The sequence below is a fragment of the Typopeltis vanoorti genome, chromosome 17 (genome assembly GCF_054136105.1).
Source record: "Typopeltis vanoorti isolate ZY-2024b chromosome 17, IOZ_Tvanoo_1.0, whole genome shotgun sequence".
In the NCBI taxonomy this organism is placed as follows: Eukaryota; Metazoa; Arthropoda; class Arachnida; order Uropygi; family Thelyphonidae; genus Typopeltis; species Typopeltis vanoorti.
Window position 1 is genome coordinate 49,083,025 of NC_143565.1, and position 24,923 is coordinate 49,107,947.

General features: G+C 36.3%; 1 protein-coding gene across 2 annotated transcripts in view; it reads left to right on the plus strand.

Moving 5' to 3' along the window:
- The window catches only part of LOC150097373 (TATA box-binding protein-associated factor RNA polymerase I subunit A-like), a 232,994-nt gene that overhangs the window by 24,539 nt on the left and 183,532 nt on the right, over positions 1 to 24,923 (plus strand). For both annotated transcript variants that reach the window (XM_090407416.1, XM_090407417.1), the window contains exon 3: positions 16,970 to 17,054. In XM_090407416.1, coding sequence (XP_090263542.1) covers positions 16,970 to 17,054 — 85 coding nt within the window. The remainder of the gene's footprint in view (positions 1 to 16,969; positions 17,055 to 24,923) is intronic.

Below are 24,923 nucleotides of genomic sequence, written 5' to 3' on the forward strand. Positions count from 1 at the left end.
TAACCATATATGAGGCTGAAGAAATATAGTGTCAGAGAGTTCTTTTTCTAGATGCTCCATAAAGTAATCAGCTAAGTCTGGTGAGATAGGACTGCCCATTTCTGTTCCTACTATTTGATCCACTTATTATACCATGTAAAATAGCTTTCATTGATGGTGAATATATATAGATTAACAATGTCTTCTGGGAAATCCGATTGTCAAAACTGAAGAGTTTACAAGTGTTATGGCAGTGAATAGGGAGACTACATCAAACGAAACCATAATCTCATTATTAGACAGATGTAGATTTTCTCTTTAAAGCCAACTGTTTTTGATATAAGGTGTGGCCAGTGAAGTTTTGAAGATGATGAGAGAGGTGTTCTGCAAGGTAATAAGTGGGAGAGCCAATACAGTCCACAATATTGGGGTGCCATTCTTATATATTTTAGGAAGATCACAAATGAAGCAGATAGGCATGATGAATTTGTACCCTCTCAACAGTAGTGATATCCCACAACTGTGCATTGTCTAATAATTTATTTAATTTATTGATTTTGACTTTTTGTTGGATCTCTGCTGATAACACTGTAGGTTATCTCTTAATAGGATATTAATATGATTATACTTGGTGGTATTTATATGACAACAATGGTATTACCATTTTCAGCCTTCATGATGACAATACTGGTGTTTCTGGCATTAGAAAGTGAAGAGCTTGTACTTCTGAGAAGGGTATATTAAAGGAGGTGGTTTTGCTTTGTATAAAATTTGGGCACTCTCAAAACGTAATTTATTTGCTTCATCTGTGCATAATTCTCTCATACTTTTTTTTCATGTTTACCATGATTTATAAGTAAGGTATATGTCGAGAAGAAGGTAAAATTGGGACCTTTAGATAAACACTTATCTCATCATTTGTTAGTGGTCTGATGGTTTATAACTCAGCTGTTACAGTTAGACTCAGTTATTGGTTGAATATTGTGGCAGTTTCTTCCTTCTGATATTTCAAACTTACAAATTAATCTACATTTATGAATGAAATGGCTGAGGATAGAGAAATACAAGAAATTAACTCAAAATAGTCTTGATTGAGAATATCTTTTAAAGTACTTTCAAGTTCCAGAAGTTGGGCATTATTTAAATAAAAATGTTTTTTTATGTCATATTTGATTTACTAATAATGCCTTGCTTGCTTTTTGGTAAATCTTCTGCAGAACATGACCGAATAATTTCTTTAAATTTAACAAAGGAATAATATCAGAAGCCAAACTTTACTGGCAGATACATTCTCTCATCCTCCCACCATCATTCATCATAGAAAATAGGCATTATCAAGAGTCTTGTCATTGAGTTCATATGATGCTCTTCTGATTTCCTTTTGTTAGATGAACTGAATAAAATTAAAAGCAATCTGATATGTAATGGATATAACAAAACAATCATTAAAAACATTACCATCCTTCTACTAGACTACAATCCAATGTGAAAAGAATTTCATTACTCTACCTTAAAGGAACCTTGGAATAAATGGCAAGGATTCTTCTTAAATTCAATATTTATGCTTCTTTCCTACCATCTACAAAGGAAAAATCACCTCTTTCCTTACCAAGTGTCTGGACAGACTGACTTTTCTGCCTTGATTAGAACTGAAGACCATCAAGACTTACAATTTTGGAATCCAACAAATCTGGCCTTGCTTCTCATGTTATCAATACTAGCAATAAAGTTTTTTTGAACAGCAGACAAAACTTCTTCATTCCAAACAATCAAATTTGATCGTCTCTTCCTTGAAATATATGAAATGCTATGAAATTGTCTGAACCTGAACCGATCAGGCTGCATGCCAATATCCACATTTTGGGAATTGATCACTATTAATTGTTTATGAGATTTTTATTAATTAATAATTAGTTTAAATTATTTTCTATCTACACAATTGTCTACAATTGCTCCTCTGAACTCTAATAGTGTAACATCATATATTTCAACTGCAACCAAGACATGAACTAATATATACGTCATATCACTCGTTATTGTGATTCATGCTTTGAATGAATCGCATCATTATCAGTTTCCTGATATGTACATTAAGGGTACATATCAGGAGAAATTGATGAAGTTTTGAATGTAGTTAATGGTCTGTCTCCCTGACAATGTCTATGTAACATTAGATGAAATATATTATAGTTTTTGAATAAAATACCGTATAACTTTTGTTACATGTGCAAGCTGTGAAAGTTATTTTAATATGTGTAGTGTGCCCATGCTCCATTAAAATTTTTTTACATATTGATATATCTTAGCCTTCATGGAACAATGTTTCTCTTGATATTACGTGTGATATAACAGAAGTTAACAAATTATTTTAATTTTAAAAAATGCATTTGTTTGCCAAGTAATTTTTATTTGTTGGTAGATATACACATATACAGTTCAGCTGTGTTCTGCAGATTAATAACATTTTTATTTTAAAAAAAATATCACTTAAGGAAGCTGGTAAAGAACATTGTTTAAATGAATATGGTGAGTACTTTGCAAAGAAAAATGAATAACTAGTTCGAAAGAAGTTCATTTGTCCAATTTAAAATAACATGGTGTTTTTATAAAATGAAATGTTCAACAAAAACCGTATTTATTTGGAAAACTTGGGGGGAGAGAGAATGGTAATAAGTGCTTAATGTGATAGCAGGAGGGGAAAAAAGCCATAAAAATAAAGTGAACAAGAAGCTGGATAGTTCTAACTTATGGATACTTTTGTATGATTTGACAATAATTTATGTATCATTTTAATTACCTATAAAATTAACATCTTTTTTTTGTGATGGGATGGGAGTTAGAATTCTTCATTTGATTGAAAGTAAGTTCAGGAAACAATGCCACTCCATTAGAAATAGATAAAATATAGCAGGAGAAACTATTGTTTTTGTTTACAGTTTGTTCTGATTAGTTCTTTCTTTCTCCCTGCTTCAGGAATCTTCTAATCGTCACCTTTTGTTTGCTTGCGAGTAAATCATCATCATCATCAAATTCCTGCCATGTACCCTCAAGGGGTGTACAGGATATGACAATACTACATGAAAAAATTACATCATTACTAACTTCCTATCTACAATTTTCCTCCAAATCAGTCTGTTACTTGTCAAGACTCCAACATTATCAGATCTTATATTTCTATCGTCTAAGGCACTTTGTACCGTATCAATCCACCTATATTTTGGTCTTCCTCTGGGTCATTTTCCTGCCAATCTGGCAGAGAACACTTGTTTTGCTAATCTTTCCTCTCCCATTCTATTTAAGTGACCATACCACCTGAGATTAGCTCTGCTAATGCATTCCTGGATGCTGACAATGTCAAGTTCTTTCCTAATATCCTCATTTTTAATATGATATTGCCATTGATGCCATCTGTTCACGCCTATAATCTTTCTCAGGACTCTCATATCTGCAGTCTCTAGTCTTTGGTCAAGTGTTTTACTTCTGACCCAGCTCTCAGATCCATAAGTTAAAACTGGTTTGAACACTGTCTTGTATACAGCTAATTTAGTGTTCCGACTAATTTCTCTGTTATTCCATATGAATTTATTCAGTTGACTTCCCACCATACCAGCTTTGTTGATTCTGTTGTCTATTTCTATATTTAATTTACCATCTTCAGTAAAAATCATGCCTAAGTAGCTGAAATGTTTTACTTGATCCACAGATTCTCCATTCACAACACAGTTGACATTTTCAATGATTCTGCCTATTTTCATTGTCTTTGTCTTTTTATTGCTGACCTTCATACCATATCTATTACAACAGCTATTCAATTTAGTCAGAGAATCTTGCAGACTTGTAGCGGATTTATTTAGAAGTATAACATTATCCGCATAAAGCAAAGAGCTGACATTAACATCTCCAATTTTGATATCAGGTTTAATACCACATTCCTTCATAATGTGATCCATATAGATAATGAATAACAGAGGGGATAATGTACATCCTTGTCTCACACCAGATTTAACATTAAACCATCTTCCTGTACTTCCTTCAATTCTAACTGCTGACTTACAACTCAAATAAAGACTAAGTATTGCTTGATATAATGCCCCATTGACACCATATAACTGCAGCGTATTGAATAGCTTCTCTCTTGGAACCTTGTCATATGCCGTTTCCAAATCGACAAAACTTAAATACAGATCTTTGTTATATTCCCATGCTTTCTCGACTATTCGTCGTAAAGTGAAGATCTGATCCATACAGCCTCTATTTGGCCTGAATCCAGCTTGTTCTTCACCAAGCTTTTCTTCCACAATTCTTCTCAACCGTTTCTCAAGTATACTTGCATAGATCTTGCCAGGAACACTCAGTAGGGAAATGCCTCTGTAATTCTCACATTCAGTTTTATTTCCCTTTTTATATATGGGTACTATGAGAGCTCGACTCCAATCATCAGGAATTCGTCCCTCTGTCCAGGCTTTCTAAACTATGCAGTGCAGCCACTGTAAGACTCTTATACCACCATACTTCAGCATTTCTGGTCGAATATCATCTACTCCTGCTGCCTTTCCACATTTCAAGCCTTTGATGGCTTTTTCTACTTCAAGTATGGATATGTATTCCTGACTGCTTGCCTGGTCAGTGTTTTTTATCACTGTGCTATCACTGCTTGTTTCATTTAGCAGTTTTTCAAAGTAATTACTCCATACTTCAAGGATATCTTTTTCTCCTGTTTTCATGTCACCTTTATCATCTCTAATTCCTTTTACAGCACTCTTTCCTAAGCTTCTTCAACAACCTCCAGAATATCTTACCACCTTCTTGATATTTATTTTCTATGTTCTTGTCAAAGTCCTCCCATGACTTTTGTTTAGCTAGTTTTACACACTGTTTAGCTTTCTTACATTTGTCTCTGTATTCTGTAAGAGTAAAAGCTGACTTATTTGCCAGGAACTTTTGATATGCTTTCTTCTTTTCCTTCACTGTCTCTTTAACTTCCTGTGTCCACCAGGGAGTTCTGATTTTTTTATCCTTGCATACAACCTCTCCACATGCCTCTCTGGGAGAATCAATCAAATGTTTTCTTCAGAGTTTGCCACTGAATCTCCAAGGTTTGATTCCTTGTCTCAAACTCTTTCATTTTCTTTTCAATAATCTTTCTGTATTTTAGTCTACAGTTCACATCTGAGAGCTGCTCAACTTTTATTCGCTTTAAAACTTTCTTACATGCTATTCTTTTCAATATGAAATTCAATTTTATCCTGCTCAAGACTAAATAGTGATCACTTCCAATTTCAAATCCTCTGTACACTCTGGTGTCCTGCACCAGGGAGAAAACATCACTATCAACAATAACATAGTCAATGAGACTTTTCTTATTCCTAGCCTCTTCTCTTCATGTGAATTTGTGCACATTTTTATGTTGGAACATGGTGTTAGTAATAACCAGTCCATGTCCTGAGCAGAAATCCAACAGATATTTGCCATTATTATTAGCTTTGCTCTTTTCTCCAAATTTTCCAAAAATATTTTTGTATGTCTCACAACTATTTCCTACTCTGCTATTTAGATCCCCAACAAGGACCAACTTTTCCTTTTTCATTGTGTCAGTTGCTTTTTCTAAAGCCTCAAAAAATTCCTCCACTTCTACCTTAGTAGAACCTTCTGTGGGACCATAGGCACAAATAAGTCTCATTGTCCAGTTCCCCATTCTCATATTTGCCCACATTACTCTACTTGAGACTGACTGCCATTCAAGAAGATTAGACTCGTATTTTGTGTTGAATACTATGGCTACTCCTTCTTTTCCTTGATTGTCATTGCCTGAATATAACATTTTGTATTTATTGCTCAGAAAGATCTCACCAGTTTTGGTCTTTTTTGTTTCAGTCACCCCTATTATGTCGATCTGGTACATATCTAATTCCTCTGCTAGCTCCATTTCTTTGCCATTCAGGCTTCTTATGTTAATAGTACCGATCTTTAACTCTGGTGATGTTGAGTTGGGGTTTGTTTTCAGATTTGTTCCAGTAGCTGACTTTTCGCTGTTTGCCCTGGTTCCCTGGCAAAAACAACGGGGGTCTTGTTTAACCGGGCGACGCCCCAGCCGGCATGAAATTTTGTAATGTTGTACCATCATTTTTTATTTTGGTTTAACCAATAAGAATACAATTTGGTCGGCTAAATCCCAAATTGCCAGCCCATCCTCATTCGTTCGGTATCAAAGTAGATACCCAACAGGGTGCACCACGAGAAGGTGAGGATTGGACATTAGGTCAGAAGCCCTGGTCAGTTCTCCACATTCCTTTAAAGGCTATGTGGAGGTCTCCTCTCAGTTATACAGCTTTGATCCTTAAGCACCCCATCATTCTGAAAATGTTATTTACTACAATTTTTTTTTTTTTTTAAATTGATGAAACCAAATAAAAGCTTCAATTATACTTTCATTTAACAATAATGCAAAAAGCATTCATTGTCTCCAAGAGTAATACTTCCCCTCAGTGCACAAAGCATTCAAGTTAATGAATCTATAGATCACCGAACAAAAAATCAATTTTCCAACATGAATAGAGAAATAGTAGATTACTGCAACAACGATTAGGTTTAATTAAGCTATTTTCTTGGCTAATATTTATTTTTACATAATACATAAAAGAAAATTGGAATTGGAAGTATATATCATCAATTCCTGATAAGTACCACCAAGTGGTGTTCAGGTTACTATGACAGTACTACATAATTAATTCTTATTCTTGTTATTATGCAACACTTCTAGGGAGTGAGGGCACCTACTCTACAACTCTCCGTCCCCACCAACCACAACTACCTTCGTCATCTACACCAATGTCATCTACTGCTGACCATCACCACTGGTATTTTCACAGACAATCACAAATATCCATGACCACAGCGGGATTCAGACCCACAGCATTTTGGCTGGAGAGCTGATACGTTAACCACTCGACCAACCAGGCCGGCAGTAAGTTTACAGTGTTACTAATCTCCTATTAACAGTTTTCCTCCAAATCAATCTGTTACTTGTGAGCACTCCATTATTGTTATATCTAACATTTAGTGCTTCTAAGGCACTTCTGACCAAATTAATCCACCTAGACCCTTGGTCTTCCTCTGTGTCTCTTTCCTGCCATCTTGGCATCGGATACCTGTTTTGCTAACCTTTATTCACCCATTCTATTTAAATGGCCTTAGATTAGCTCTGCTGATACATTCTTGAATGGTAATTATGCCAAGTTCCTTTCTAATGCTTTCATTTTTAATATGATTCTGCCATTGATGCCATCAGTTCACTCTTTTCTCAAAACCCTCATATTTGTGGTTTCTAGTATTTGATAAAGTGCTTTATTTCTAACCCAGCTCTCAAATCCATAACTTAAGAGTGGTTTAAACATTGGTATACTGCTAGTTGGGTGTTTTGGCTAATTTTTCTCTCATTCCATATAAATTTATCCAGCTGGCTACTCACCATACCAGCTTTGCTTATTCTGTTGTCTATTTCCAGATTTAACTGCCATCTTCTATAAAAACTGTGCATAAGTAGCTGAAAAATTTTACTTATTCTATAGCAATGGTCTCAAACTGGCAGCCTGCGGACCACATCCGGCCCCTGAAGCAATTATACATGGCCCGCGATTACATTTCAATTATGCATTTGTTGTAAATACGGTGCTTATAGTTTTAGAGACATAGAGATATGGACTGAGCTTATGCACACATAAGCTCAGTCCATATTTACAATTTACAATCAGTAAATTTAGTTCACCAGCTGACAGTTGGTGGTGCTTCAGTATTCTGGTGTTTCCAATGCACAGCTGCACAGTTCATATTGCAATATAGATGGAGACAAACTAATGAACGGCTTATAAAACCTGTTTATTTGTGCTTGTTGTTAGATCTACATTATATCAATACCTATCGTTTAGAATTGTGCATAACTTTTGAGTGTTGCTTTCATACAAAAATTCATCTTGTTGAATTTTAGTTCTAAATAAAATTATAATAGTGATTTTAATTAAAAGAGTGGGTGCACTGCATAGTTCAGAATGCCTGGATAGAGCGACAAATTCCAAATGATTGGAGTAGAGCTCTCATAGTACCCATATATAAAAAGGGAAATAAAACTGAATGTGAGAATTACAGAGGTATTTCCCTACTGAGTGTTCCTGGTAAGATATATGCAAGTATACTTGAGAAACGGTTGAGAAGAATTGTGGAAGAAAAGCTTGGTGAAGAACAAGCTGGATTCAGGCCAAATAGAGGCTGTATGGATCAGATCTTCACTTTACAACAAATAGTGGAGAAATCATGGGAATATAACAAAGATCTGTATTTAAGTTTTGTCGATTTGGAAAAGGCATATGACAAGGTCCTAAGAGAGAAGTTTTCAATAAGCTACAGTTATATGGTATCAGTGGGGCATTATATCAAGCAGTACTTAGTCTTTATTTGAGTTGTAAGTCAGCAGTTAGAATTGAAGGAAGTACAGGAAGATGGTTTAATGTTAAATCTGGTGTGAGACAGGGATGTACATTATCCTTATTCATTATCTATATGGATCACATTATGAAGGAAAGTGGTGTTAAACATGATATCAAAATTGGAGATGTTAATGCGAGCTCTTTGCTTTATGCAGACGATGTTATACTTCTAAATAAATCTGCTACAAGTCTGCAAGATTCACTGACTAAATTGAATAACTGTTGTAATTGATATGGTATGAAGGTCAGCAATAAAAAGACAAAGACAATGGCAGAATCATTGAAAATGTGAACTGTGTTGTGAATGGAGAACTTATAGAACAAGTAAAACATTTTATCTACTTACCAAAAATAATTCAATTTTTAGTGAAGATGGTAAATTAAATATAGAAATAGACAACAGAATCAACAAAGCTGGTATGATAGAAAGTTAATTGAATAAATTCATATGGAATAAGAGAGAAATTAGTCGGAACACTAAATTAGCTGTATACGACAGTGTTCAAACCAGTTTTAACTTATGGATCTGAGAGCTGGGTCAGAAGTAAAACACTTGACCAAAGACTAGAGACCGCGGATATGAGAGTCCTGAGAAAGATTAGAGGCATGAACAGATGGCATCAATGGCAATATCATATTAAAAACGAGGATATTAGGAAAGAACTTTGACATTGTCTGCATCCAGGAATGCATTAGCAGAGCTAATCTTAGGTGGTATGGTCACTTAAACAGAATGGGTGAGGAAAGATTAGCAAAACGAGTGTTCTCTGCCAGGTTGGTAGGAAAACGACCCAGAGGAAGACCAAGATATAGGTGGATTGATACGGTACAAAGTGCCTTAGATGATAGAAATATAAGATCTGATAATGTTGGAGTCTTGACAAGTAACAGACTGATTTGGAGGAAAATTGTAGATAGGAAGTTAGTAATGATGTAAATTTTTCGTGTGGTACTATCATATCCTGTACCTCCTTGAGGGTACATGGCAGGAATTTGATGAATGATGATGATCTGCTATCCATGTCTTTAACCAAGAGTAAAAGAAAAATGGACAAAGAAGGATGCCTTTTTCGAGATAAATTGGAATTTTTCTACTTTTGTGGTGTTGTGCGCAATAAAATTGTATGTTTGATTTGTAATAGGGGACTATCAGTTCCAAAAGAGTACAATTTACGTCGCAATTATGAAACGAATCATGAAGAAAAATTTGAAATGTTGGAAGGCAGATTGAGGGAAGAAAGTTACAATTTCTAAAATCTGTCTTACAACGACAAAATTTTTTTACTGATGCAAATAAATCCAGTGAAGCAACAGTTCATGCAAGTTTTGCTCTTGCACACATCATTGCAAAACGATCAAAACCATTTACTGATGTCGAATTCCTTAAAGATTGTTTGATTAAGTCTGCTGAACTTCTTTGTCCTGACAAACAACAATTATTTACAAATATTAGTTTGTCAGCCCAACATGGTAGCGGAACGTATTAACGAAATTGCTAGTGATTTATGATGTCAGTTAAAAGAAAAAAGTATTGATTTTGCAGCATTTTCAATAGCAGTTGATGAGAGTACTGACATCAACAGATATAGCACGACTTGCTGTTTTTGTACGAGGTGTTACTGATGAATTTGAAGTAATTGAGGAATTATTGGAAATAATTCCTATGAAAGGAAAAATTGGTGCACAGGATATTTTTTTCTGAAATAAAAACTGTAATAGATAAATATAAATTAAGTTGGGATAAAATGGTTGGATTTGCAAGTGATGATGCAGCTGCTATGGTTGGTAAAAAAAAAAATGGAGTAGTGGTAAAATTAAGAAATATAGTGAAAGAAGAAAAATTTTAGAATAAATTTTGCACTATACATTGCATTATTCATCAAGAAGCACTTTGTGCCAAAAGTTTGTAGCTGGATAATGTTATGGTAACTAAAACAGTAAACTTTATCCGTGGACGAGCTCCGAATCATCGAGAATTTGTTGCATTGCTTGAAGAAATTGAAAGTGAGTACAGAGAAATGATTTATTATAATGAGGTGAGGTAGTTAAGTCGAGGAGCTGTATTAAAATGGCTTTTAATTTAATAAATGAATTCAAAATTTTCATGACATAAAAAAATAAAACCATCGACGAGCTTTGTAATGATACATGGATAACAGATTTAGTATTTCTTGTTGACTTAATTGGCCATTTTAAATATTCTCAATAAAGAGCTGCAAGGAAAGAATAAACTTATCACTGACATGTATTCTTGTAATAAAGCTTTTAAAGTTAAATTGCAATTATGGGAAATACAACTGGAATCAAAAAATTTTGTACATTTCCTACATCTTGAATCCTGCCCTATTATTTCAAATGAAAAATCTCAAGAATATGCAAGAAAAATAGCATTGTTGCGAAGAATTTGAAAAAATATTTTAATGATTTGGAGTCTGATTTGACGTTATTTTCATTACCATTAAAAACGAACGTGAATAATGCACCAGAAAATCTACAAATAGAGCTAATTAATTTACAGTGTGATGTAAATCTTATTCAAAGATTTGAAGATACAGATTTGATTAACTTTTATTCGTACTTGTCAAAAGATAAATACCCTCAGTTACGAATTTTTGCAATAAGAACAATTGCTTTATTTGGGAGTACATTTATATGTGAACAGTTTTTTTCGCAGTTGAAAATTAATAAGTCTAAGAAAAGAACCCGATTGACCAATGAGCATCTACAATCTGTGATGAAGATAGTTTCTAGTAATTTTTCTCCAAGGCTACAAACTTTATCAGAATCGAAACGCCATCAAGTGTCAAGTTGCAGTAAGAAATAAAGAAGTTTATAATTATTTACATACAAACATATGTATTTTTTCTGTATGTGTCGAAGAAAAATTTAATAAATAAAAGAAAGAGAATAGGTTGTAATTATTTATTCTCAAGTTATAAAGGTTATAAAAGGGTTTTTATAATTATAAAAGTTATAAAGGGGTGGTATCCATACATTAGGGGTAAGTACGGTTCGATACATATATTCACTCTCATTTTATTAATAAAAAAAAAAATTCCAGCCCGTCAGCTGCTTTCACATTGTGCATTCAGCCTGCATGTAATTTGAGTTTGAGACCACTGTTCTATAGGATCTCCATTCAGGATGCAACTGAAGTTTTCTGTGCTCCTACCTATTTTCATAGTTTTGGTCTTTTTATTGCTGATTTTCATGCCAAATTTGTTACAGCTGTTATTGAATTTTAGTTAGTGAATCCTGGAGACTTGCACAAGATGTGTTTATGAGTAAAACTTCATCTGCATAAAGCAGAGAGCATATAGATGATAAATAAGAGTAGTGATAATGTGTATTCTTGTCTTACCCCTGATTTTACATCAAACCATCTTCCTGTATTTCCTTCAATTCAAATTGCTGACTAACAACTTAAATATAGACTGTGTATTGCTCTGTATAATGTTCCATTCACCCTATATACTTATAGTGTTTTGAAAAGCTTTTCTGTGGACACCTTGTCATATGCCTTTTTCAGATCTACAAAACTCAATTTCAGATCCTTGCCCACAGTTTCTCAATTATTTGTTTTAAAGTGAAAATCTGGTTTTATCTCAACAATCTTTCTTGCATAAATCTTACCTGGAACACTTAATAGAGAAATTCCTCTGTGATTGTCTGTGGAAATACTAGTGGTAGCAGTTGGCAGTAGATGGTGTTGGTGTAGTTGTGGTCGATTGTGAGTGGTGGAAGCAAAGTTGTAGAGTAGATCCCTCCCTCGATGAGTCCTTGGACTCCCTGGAGGTGACAAATAATAATAATAATTCTCACATTCAGTGTTATTCCCTTTTTTATACTCTGAGAGCTACTCCAGTCAGGAATTCAACTTTCTGACCAGGTCCTCTGAATTATGTGGTCTAGCCATTGCAAAATGTTTATACTTCTATACTTTAGCATTTCTGGTCAAGTATCATTTACTCCAGCTGCCTTTCCACATTTCAAGTTTTTGATGGCTTTTTTCCTACCTCAAGTGTTGATATGTACTCCTTGTTTGCATTCCTCTTGAAAATTATTTAGTATGGTTTTGTCGCATTTTTACATAATACCTAAAGGAAAATGGAATGGAAAGGTATATTTGAATTAAAAATACATTAAATGTATTTTTAATTCAAATTTTTTGTTATATTCTGCTATTTCATTGTGTAGGCTTCTGTGGAGAGATGACATATAGCAATGTTTTTTGCCAGTATTGTTCCACATAAAAGAACCAAATGGGATAGAATAATTTTTTTGGCTACTGTACTAGTTTAGTGAAAATTCTTGTGTTTCTCATCAGGAGAAATACACGAATCAATTAGAAGAACAATTTATAACAGGCATAACATAATATAATATATACATAATTTTTCTTCTTCTTCTGCAGCTTCTCCCACTTAAGTGGGGGTCACTTGATGATGAGTCTCCTCCACATCCTCCTGTCTTGGGCTGTCACCACATCCAAGTTATTCATCCTCAAGGCCTCTTCTACCAGCTCCCTCCATCTCTTCTTTGGCCGCCCACGCTTCCTCCTTCCTTGCACATCCATCTGCATGACCCTTCTTCCCACATATTCATCCTCCCTCCTTATCACATGACCAGGCCATCTCAACCTTGCCTCCTGTATCTTCGTTCCTAAGTTCGTAACTTTCATTGTTCCTCTTACATCGTCATTTCTCAGACGATCCTTTCTGGTCACACCGCACATCCACCTAAGCATTCCCATCTCTGCTACTTCCATCCTGCTGATGTTATTTTTCCTCAGGGCCACAGTTTCTATAGCATACGTCATAGCTGGCCTCACTACTGTCCTATAGATTTGGCCTTTCAGATTGATCGGCACCCTCTTATCGCATAACACTCCAGCCATCTTCCTCCAGTTCCTCCAACCCGCATGTATCCTGCATCCCACTTCCTTCTCAGCCCCTCCATCTTCTTCCACTGTTGAACCTAAATATCTAAAGTCCCTCACCTTCCTGATGACATTTCCTTCCAGCTCCTGATCTGTCTCCTGGCCGCTGCCCACTGTGCAACACATATACTCTGTTCAGTCTCATACCTCTCTCTTCCAGTACTTTTCTCCATCTTTCCAGTTTAGTTCCCGCTTCTTCTCTTGAATTGGCAAAATGCGCATTGTCCAAGGCGCATCTTCTCTCACCTCCTCCGTCACCACCTCCATCACAATGTTAAATAGAAACGGACTTAATGCTGACCCTTGATGCAAGCCAACTGTTACTTGAAAACTTTCTGTCTGTCCCAGACAGGTCCGAACACTTGTCTTTACATTTCTGTACATCTCCCGCACCAACCTGACATATTTCTCCGGAACTTTCTTCTCCCTCAGACGCCTCCAGACTTCTTGCTTTGCCACTCTATCGTATGCTTTCTCCAGATCAATAAATGCCAGATGTAGCTCCCGTTGTTTCTCTCAAAACTTTTCCATCATCTGCCGTAACCCAAAGATAGCATCTGTTGTTGATCTACCAGGCATGAAGCAAATTGTTCCTTTGCAATCTCCACTTCCTTCCATCAACTTTATTCCTCTGTAATTTTTACAGTCTTGTGCACCCCCTTTACCCTTGTAAATGGGGACAAGAGTACTCTCCCTCCATTCCTCGGGTATATTTTCCTGTTGGCAAACTTTCTTGAACGGGTCCCACAGCAAGTCAATTCCCTCTTCCCCAGTGCCTTCCATGCCTCCACTGGAATCCTGTCGGGGCCCACCGATTTTCCATTCCTCATCCTCTTCATGGCCTCCATCACTTCCACTCTACTGATGTTCTGCACCATCCCCTCAGAAGGTTGCCCATCTTCTCTGTGTGAGTCCTTGCATTTTCCTCATTCAAAAGTCCCTCAAAGTATATTCTCCATAATACTCTCCCTTCAGCATCTTTGATCTGCCTCACATGTAAGATGTCCTTTGCTCCTTTATTTCTACATTTCGCTAGTTGGTAAATTTTTCTCTGTCCTTTCTGTTTCTAATTGATCATACAGATCTTGATATGCCATGGCCTTTGCCTGTGCCACAACTCTCTTGGCTTATTGCTTTCTCTCTCTCTGTACACCTCTCTATCCTCTTCCACTCTTGACTCACCCCAACTGCTTTGCCTTCCTCTTAGCTGCCACTGCCACTTGTACATTATTATTCCATCACCAACCCTCCTTCTGCTCTCTAATCTTTCCAGATGTCTCACCAAGCACCTCGATTGCACAGCTCAGGATTACTTTTGAATTATGTTTCCACCAATCTTGTACACTTTCCAGTCCATCTGAAATCCTCTCTAACACCCTCTTCCTAAAACGATTCCTCACACTCTCTTCTTTTAAGCGAAACCACTTAATTGTCTTCATCCCATGGCTTCCAGAGGTTCTTATCTTCGATCTTATTTTAAAGTCTGCACACAGCAGTCGGTGTTGCTGTGCCACTTGATCTGTTGGAATTACTTTACAATTTGTCACAACCTTAAGATGTTGTCTTCTAGTCAAAATATAGTCAATTTGTGAACTGTTGTTACCATTCCTAAATGTTATCAAATGTTCTTCCCTCTTGTAGAAAAACGAGTTCACAATTGCCAGATCAACCGCTACTGCAAAGTCCACAACCCTCTCTCCTTCCTGGTTCATCATTCCCACTCCATGGCCACCATGCACCCTTTCACAGTCTCTATTCTGTCTCCCTATGTGTCCGTTCAAGTCTCTTCCAACAATCACCATCTCGTTTTCTTCCAGTTCCCTCTTTTCTTCATCTAACACATTCCAGAACTCATCTTTCTCCTCTGCTGTACAGCCAACTTGTGGGCATATAGACATAATACGACCACCCGCTCTTCTCCAAGACCCAATTTCATTCGCATGATCCTGTCGTTCCTTCTACCCACTTCCAGTACTTCGCCCTTCATTCTGCCACACACCACAATTCCTACACCATTTCTTCCCTCATTATTCGCTCCAGAGTAGAACAATTTATATCCATCTCCCAGTTCCTTTACCTTTCCCCCCTTCCACCTTGTCTCCTGCACACATCAAATGTCCAACTTCCTCTTCCTCATCATGTCTGCCACCTCTCTTCCCCTTCCAGTCATGCTTCCAACATTCAGTGTTCCCACTCGCAACATCCTCTCCACCTGCTGGGCTCTCTTCTTTAACCGCACCCACCCTTGATGCGGTAGCCCTCGTCCACTTCTCGCAGCTATAGGGCGATGTGGCTGCACGTCGCTTAAGGGGTATGCTCTAGCACTTATATCATTTTCTCTTGGACTCATATCATAGCTAGAGTTGGCAATGAAGTTTTACGACCGGATGCCCTTCCTGACATCAACCCTCGCCATTTATCCGGACTTGGGACCGGCACCTATTGAGGCTAGCTTGCCTCCTTCGGTGGCTGCATAAGACGAAATGACTTAGCAAGATAAGAAAGATTCACCCCTTGAATACTCTAATAGCATTAGGGGGAAGGAGCAAGGAGAGGAGAAAGAAGCAAAGAAAGAAGAGGAGGGACTAGTCTACAGAATAATATAACAGATGTATATTACATGAAGTAAGGCATGGTCCAGCGTCTGGTACCTCGGGTTTGCCATGTCCATACTCGCTAAAGTGAACTCTTGAGGTGACAATATATACATAATAAAATATTTAAACAGAAATTACAGGAAATGCACATTTTCTGTTCTTATTCCTCTTCATATATTTCAGTATGTGCATTACCTATTTTTTTTATTCACATCATATTTCTCCTGATGATGTAAAACACACTTTTCATGACACTAATAGAGTAGTCAATAAATTATTGTATCCTATCTGGTTCTTTCATGTGGAATAATACTGGCAAAAGACATTGCTAATATATGCTATGCGATTGTTTCTTAATATGAAGTAATCTTTTGTTTTGTTTTGACCATAGGTTCCTAAATGGGGAGATTATTTCCCCCCCCCCCATAAACACATGTTATTGATATGAAATGCTTTTTAATGACATATGCAGAAACATTTTTAAAATCCTTTGCTTAGGTTGAGATTGTTTAGTCATATGGTTCTGTAGAACTCAAACTCATAGCCACTTAGCAGTTATAATAAAATAATAAGCTAATGCCTTTTATTTTCTTATAGGGACTAGTTGAGGCCTTTTAACCCTATCTAGATTTTTGGAAACTGAGTGGGCAATTTAATCTTCACTGGTAGCCAATCAGAGATAGCCCATGACTATCGCTACTTATAGATGGCGGCAGTATAACATACAAGAAGCTGTTTGCAGCAGTGGTCTATATATATGAAGATTTTATAATTAGCTTTATATTATAATATATATATAGTATAATTGATTTTCTTATTTTCATATCAAACCTGTTTATTTGGACTTGTTTTAGAACAGGCACATGAAATTTATAAAATATCTTAACGGATTGCAAGGTATAAATTTGGGAATCCTAGTTTATAATAATAATAATAAAATCTCTTCCATACAATTAAAACGTAATTATGTTTAGGTAAAAATTCTTGATCTGCTGGTTGAATATGGTAATTCAGCACATCCCACTGATTCCTACAGGGAGCATTTTGATAAAGGTGATCGTAAGTATTACATCAGATATTATTAGTTCATTAAATAGTATATTTTTTAATTTATTCTGTTTGTTTGAAGCACATCTCAAATGGTGTTTTTTAGCACATATCAAATTGCATCTCTGTGTTAATAAGTAGATGTGGCTTTTTCAACATTATATAATCACTATACTAAATTGATAGGGACTAAAGAAATGGTTCATAACCTTTCAGATATCACTGATGCCTGTAGGATTTTTGTCAGGACTTAAGTCCTAAAGGCATCATTGCTATCTGTAAGGATTCATTATAGTTGATTATACTAAATTTGTTTGCTATGATGACATTTTCTAATAGTGCGAGTTGCATGCAGTCCATCTTACCAGAACATTTCCACTGAAGCTTGAATATACTCTTAGAATATAAGTAATTCACTTATTCACCTATCATGGATACAAAGATGGCATACTTCGTTGATTTCACTGTATGCAGAAATAAAGTCAACTTTTGCTATATCGAAACCATTGAAGTGAATTTACTTACTGTATTTGCCAAAAGACCCTCCATGGCTAGCATAGCATCCATAGCAATGATGTTAAAAGAAATTCGCTTGCAAGGACCAAAATGTTCTTTAGGTCTCTCTGAAAAGGAAAATGTACTGTAGTCATAAACTGAAACTGTCTGGTAAGCTCTTCTAATGAAATTTCACTCATATCATTTATTGTCTTTTAGATGGCTTTGAAAACAGTGCACTCAGGTGACTTTATTTCTCTACCATTCATTCTATGCATATAACAGCACATACACTGCTTGGAAAGAAATCAATAGACACCATAGTGTGAGGAACAAACAGCCATAGCACCCACTTTAATAACATGTAAGGCAGACCTCTTTTTGCTGCGATGACTACAGCAATCCTATGGGGTCATACATAATGAAGTCCTGGACTGCTGTGGGCAGATGTCCACTGACCTCACCAAATGCTCCAGTTCATCCCACAGATGTTCAGTAGGGTTGAGATCAGGGTTCTCTGGAGGCCAGTCAAGTGTCGTGATGTTCATGTCCACAAAGCACGCAATTACAGTAGCAGCCTTATGACGGTGCATTGTCTTGCAGAAAGAGATAATGGTCAGTTCTGTAGAAATGCCACAAAGTGGGAAGTGTTGTATTGTTCCAGAATGTTCCCTCTTGGAGTGTTTCATGTTCGTGGCACCACAAACAAAGGTCAGAAACCAAACCATGAAAACAGGACCACACCATCACACTGCCACCTCTGAATTTCATAATTGGAGTTTCACATTCTGGTAAGAGACATTCACCAGGCATCCATCCCATCTGCTTGGCAGTGGGTGTAGTGCACACTGTGCACACTCTTTGCCCCACTGAAGATGACACTGCATATTGGTTTGGGTAATGTGGAGCTTGCATATTGCAATCCTACCATGGAAACCCATGTTGTGAGCCTTGTTCTGGATGTTTTTGCACAGATTCATGTTCCATTCGATGCCTAGAAACTCCACATTCAACATTTCAGGCGACAAATCACAGTTTTTACATATTATCCTTCTTAACACCCTACAATCACATTTGCTGATGAGTGTAGCAGGTTGTCCACTGTAGGTGTACTTGCAGTCAACTGAGCTTCCATCTCAGTATGGTATCACTAAGATACCTGTGATAGCTCAATTTTTCAGTAATTTGCCAAACAGATAGGTCTGCAACATGGCATCCTATCACGTCTCTTTCAAACTCTGTCGGTTCCCTTCTCACAGCCATTTCATCCTGACACAGTTGCACTGACTTAAGGAGTATCATATTCCTCCAATTTATACTGCTATGAACACATGACTTGTTACATGGCATGATGCATCTGCTCATGGGAGTGTCTGTTGGCTTCTTTCAAAGCAGTTTAAATATCTGGCTTAGCAGATTTTGTTGAAATTTGTCACACTGCTTCAGTATTGCCATTTAAATTAAACCCTTTTTTGGCTGGGTTATGGTAAATGATACAAAACATTGTATTGTTATAATAAAAATAACTAAACACTGGGTTTATTGGTCATAAAGATTTAATACTACTAGTCACCTACTGGTTTTTCCACGTAACCCAGTGGCTTCATCTGGGTTTTGATGAACATACAAATATGAATATACAACACAGCAAGTGTTAATTATGAATCAATACATTACTTTAAAAAAAAACAAAAAAAAAACGAATGTATAGGAACCGTTACACAAGTACAACAGAAATGCGTGGATGCTGACACCATCATCATCATCATCATCATCAAATTCCTGCCATGTACCCTCAAGGGGTGTACAGGATGTGACAGTACTGCATGAAAAAATTACATCATTACTAACTTCCTATCTACAATTTTCCTCCAAATCAGTCTGTTACTTGTAAAGACTCCAACATTATCAGATCTTATATTTCTATCGTCTAAGGCACTTTGTACCATATCAATCCACCTATACCTTGGTCTTCCTCTGGGTCGTTTTCCTGCCAACCTGGCAGAGAACACTTGTTTTGCTAATCTTTCCTCTCCCATTCTATTTAAGTGACCATACCATCTGAGATTAGCTCTGCTAACGCATTCCTGGATGCTGACAATGTCAAGTTCTTTCCTAATATCCTCATTTTTAATATGATATTGCCATTGATGCCATCTGTTCACACCTCTAATCTTTCTCAGGACTCTCATATCTGCGGTCTCTAGTCTTTGGTCAAGTGTTTTACTTCTGACCCAGCTCTCAGATCCATAAGTTAAAATTGGTTTGAACACAGTCTTGTATACAGCTAATTTAGTGTTCCGGCTAATTTCTTTCTTATTCCATATGAATTTATTCAATTGACTTCCCACCATACCAGCTTTGCTGATTCTGTTGTCTATTTCTATATTTAGTTTACCATCTTCAGTAAAAATTGTGCCTAAGTAGCTGAAATGTTTTACTTGTTCCACAGGTTCTCCATTCACAACACAGTTGACATTTTCAATGATTCTGCCTATTTTCATTGTCTTTGTCTTTTTATTGCTGACCTTCATACCATATCTATTACAACAGCTATTCAATTTAGTCAGAGAATCTTGCAGACTTGTAGCGGATTTATTTAGAAGTATAACATCATCCGCATAAAGCAAAGAGCTGACATTAACATCTCCAATTTTGATATCAGGTTTAATACCACATTCCTTCATAATGTGATCCATATAGATAATGAATAACAGAGGGGATAATGTACATCCTTGTCTCACACCAGATTTAACATTAAACCATCTTCCTGTACTTCCTTCAATTCTAACTGCTGACTCACAACTCAAATAAAGACTAAGTATTGCTTGATATAATGCCCCATTGACACCATATAACTGCAGCGTATTGAATAACTTCTCTCTTGGCACCTTGTCATATGCCTTTTCCAGATCGACAAAACTTAAATACAGATCTTTGTTATATTCCCATGCTTTCTCGACTATTTGTCGTAAAGTGAAGATCTGATCCTGACAGCCTCTATTTGGCCTGAATCCAGCTTGTTCTTCACCAAGCTTTTCTTCCACAATTCTTCTCAACCGTTTCTCAAGTATACTTGCATAGATCTTGCCAGGAACACTCAGTAGGGAAATACCTCTGTAATTCTCACATTCAGTTTTATTTCCCTTTTTATATATGGGTACTATGAGAGCTCTACTCCAATCATCGGGAATTCGTCCCTCTGTCCAGGCTTTCTGAACTATGCAGTGCAGCCACTGTAAGACTCCTATACCACCATACTTCAGCATTTCTGGTCGAATATCATCTACTCCTGCTGCCTTTCCACATTTCAAGCCTTTGATGGCTTTTTCTACTTCAAGTATGGATATGTATTCCTGACTGCATGCCTGGTCAGTGTTTTTTATCACTGTGCTGTCATCACTGCTTGTTTCATTTAGCAGTTTTTCAAAGTAATTACTCCATACTTCAAGGATATCTTTTTCTCCTGTTTTCATTTCACCTTTATCATCTCTAATTCCTTTTACAGCACTCTTTCCTCCATTCCTAAGCTTCTTCAACAACCTCCAGAATATTTTGCCACCTTCTTGATATTTATTTTCTATATTCTTGCCAAAGTCCTCCCATGACTTTTGCTTAGCTAGTTTTACACACTGTTTAGCTTTCTTACATTTGTCTCTGTATTCTGTAAGAGTAAAAGCTGACTTATTTGCCAGGAACTTTTGATATGCTTTCTTGTTTTCCTTCACTGCCTCTTTAACTTCCTGTGTCCACCAGGGAGTTCTGATTTTTTTATCCTTGCACACAACCTCACCACATGCCTCTCTGGCAGAATCAATCAATGTTTCCTTCAGAGTTTGCCACTGAATCTCCAAGGTTTGATTCCTGTTCTCAAACTCTTTCATTTTCTTTTCAATAATATTTCTGTATTTTAGTCTACAGTTCACATCTGAGAGCTGCTCAACTTTTATTCGCTTTAAAACTTTCTTACATGTTATTCTTTTCAATATGAAATTCAATTTTATCCTGCTCAAGACTAAATAGTGATCACTTCCAATTTCAAATCCTCTGTAAACTCTGGTGTCCTGCACCAGGGAGAAAACATCACTATCAACAATAACATAGTCAATGAGACTTTTCTTATTCCTAGCCTCTTCTCTCCATGTGAATTTGTGCACATTTTTATGTTGGAACATGGTGTTAGTAATAACCAGTCCATGTCCTGAGCAGAAATCCAACAAATATTTGCCATTATTATTAGCTTTGCTCTTTTCTCCAAATTTTCCCAAAATATTTTTGTATGTCTCACAATCATTTCCTACTCTACTATTTAGATCCCCAACAAGGACCAACTTTTCCTTTTTCATTGTGTCAGTTGCTTTTTCTAAAGCCTCAAAAAATTCCTCCACTTCTACCTTAGTAGAACCTTCTGTGGGACCATAGGCACAAATAAGTCTCATTGTCCAGTTCCCCATTCTCATATTTGCCCACATTACTCTACTTGAGACTGACTGCCATTCAAGAAGATTAGACTCGTATTTTGTGTTGAATACTATGGCTACTCCTTCTTTTCCTTGATTGTCGTTGCCTGAATATAACATTTTGTATTTATTGCTCAGAAAGATCTCACCAGTTTTGGTCTTTTTTGTTTCAGTCACCCCTATTATGTCGATCTGGTACTTATCTAATTCCTCAGCTAGCTCCATTTCTTTGCCATTCAGGCTTCTTACGTTGATAGTACCGATCTTTAACTCTGGTGATTTTGAGTTGGGGTTTGTTTTCAGATTTGTTCCAGTAGCTGACTTTTCGCTGTTCGCCCTGGTTCCCTGGCGAAAACAACGGGGGCCTTGTTTAACCGGGCGACGCCCCAGCCGGCATGAAATTTTGTCATGTTGTACCATCATTTTTTATTTTGGTTTAACCAATAAGAATACAATTTGGTCGGCTAAATCCCAAATTGCCAGCCCATCCTCGTTCGTTCAGTATCAAAGTAGATACCCAACAGGGTGCACCACGAGAAGGTGAGGATTGGACATTAGGTCAGAAGCCCTGGTCAGTTCTCCGCATTCCTTTAAAGGCTATGTAGAGGTCTCCTCTCAGTTATACAGCTTTGACCCTTAAGCACCCCGGATGCTGACACATGGTCAGTCATTGTTCAGCAGGTGCATCTGATAGCAGAGAAATTAAACTCTGTTGTGTTTAGAGATCTAATGAGTGATTTCCAAATGTCACAAAATCATCCCTTAGTTTCTGCTTACTTAGAGTATCTTACGAGTGGATTATAACTGTAGCCTCTTTGACGTTGCAGGAGTGCAGTCTTCTCTATGTGGCATGGAACTCTTATCCCATTCAATGTTGTCGTGAGTGTTGGAGAAATGGAATGCCAAGCCTGAACTGTCCTCTCTGTTGTTATTGACATCTCCAATATGCTTCTTTTCTAAACTTTTGTGTGACATTTGGAAATCACTCATTAGATCTCTAAACACATCAGTTTAATTCCTCTGCTAACTATCGGATGCACCTGCTGAACAGTGACCATGTGCCAGCATCTGTGCTCCACGTGTTTCTGTTGTACTTGTGTAACTGTTCCTGCACATTCGGTATTTTATTATTATTATTATTTTTTTTTTTTAGTAATGTATTGATTCATAATTAATGCTTGTTGTGTTGTATGTTCATCACACCCAGATGAAGCCACTAGGTTATGTGGCGAAACTAGTAGGTGACTAGTAGTATTAAATCTTAACGACTAATAAGCCCAGTGTTTAATCATTTCTATTACATTAGTTTTGTGGCCGAAAATAACATACTTATCATTGTATTGTTATATATGATCTTATATAACAATTTCAAAATACCAGGACTAATTTAAAGAGTTCCACAGTGTACTTCATTTTGTTATACAGGTTCTTCTAGGATTCAACGTATTTGCCAGCATATAAGATGCACCCTTTTTCAGGGAACATTTTTGGGGGGAAAAAAATTATACATTTTTGAAAATAATTATAACATTTTGTCATACATTGATTGAAAACAGTTTCAGAGAATTTGGTGAAAAACAATTATATATCAAGGAAAAACTGTAGGATTACAATAATGGTTTTAATCTTCATCCTCATCTGCAGAGCTAGACAAATTATCTTCTGAAATCCTTTCCATGTTTGAAACAGTCATTGCTTGCTTTCTTCAAACAATAAATCATTTTCAGTACATCAAGGGCAATACTAATACCACACTACTTAAATTACTTAATAGTAATCTCTGGTTTTATTGTATTCCATTAGGTTTTAAACAATTCACATACTTCAGAAACTGTATATTTCTTTCTTTTTTTTTTTTCATTTGGTGTTACTTCAAAATCTAGACTGCATCCAGTTATTCTGCTGCTTCAGGAATCCTTTAAATTGCTTATTAATGGTGGAGACATCTTGTAGGTTGTAGCTGGCTGGTTAAACATCCTGGAATTAAAGCTGAGTTTTCAAATGACTAAGTGTATTCTTAATAGCCTCAGTTCTCTAGCAACGAAACTGATCCCATACTAGCAAAGCTGGTTTCTTTAACATTCCACTAGAATGTCTAGACCATACTTTTTCTATCCACAATTTCATTCCTTCTTTATCCAACTTTTAGGGTGGGCATGAATATAAACTCCACTAGGCAAGTTTTGATTGGATAGTCTTCCTTTTAAAAATAAGAAAAAGTTGCAATTTTGTGCCATCAGCACAGCACAACAAAACAACAGTGCAGCAAGTTTTTTTGTGGCCACAAGTTTTAACAATAATACTTTTTTGCACCTTTGACATCTATTGTTTTGTTTGAAGGTACATCAAATGTCATAGGTACTTCATCCATATTTCCTATTTGTGATAGTTCCAAGTTCCCTTGAATTCATGACATACCTATAAAATATAAAAGTCAACTTTATTTTCATATCCATTTGGTATCTTTTGTGATAGTTTTGTTTTCGTTCACATACATAGGTTATTTATTTTCATAACTCTATAGCACCATGATGTTGAACCTGTGAATTCAATGATACCTCTATCTCTTGCCATTTGTTTTGATTGGTGAATAATCATTTTTGTGGATACTAAAATACCAGATTTTCTGTTTTCTAATACCCACATTTTTAATTCTTCCTCAAGCTCTGGACATTTTACAATTCCTTTATGGAGATTGTTTATTACATTGAGTCTCTTAAGTTCTCTACTTCTCTCCAAGTTCGTATAATTTTTGTCAGTTGGTGGCAGCCAAAAATACCATGCTGCTGCTCTATTGTTTTTCCTTTTTTTCCAAGTTTGAAAGCAATATTATAGCAATGTCTGTGTTGCTTTTTGAGCCATGGGCTAATAATAAAAATAATTTTAAAGACTAGAATATCACTAATTGTATTGTACTCAAAAGACT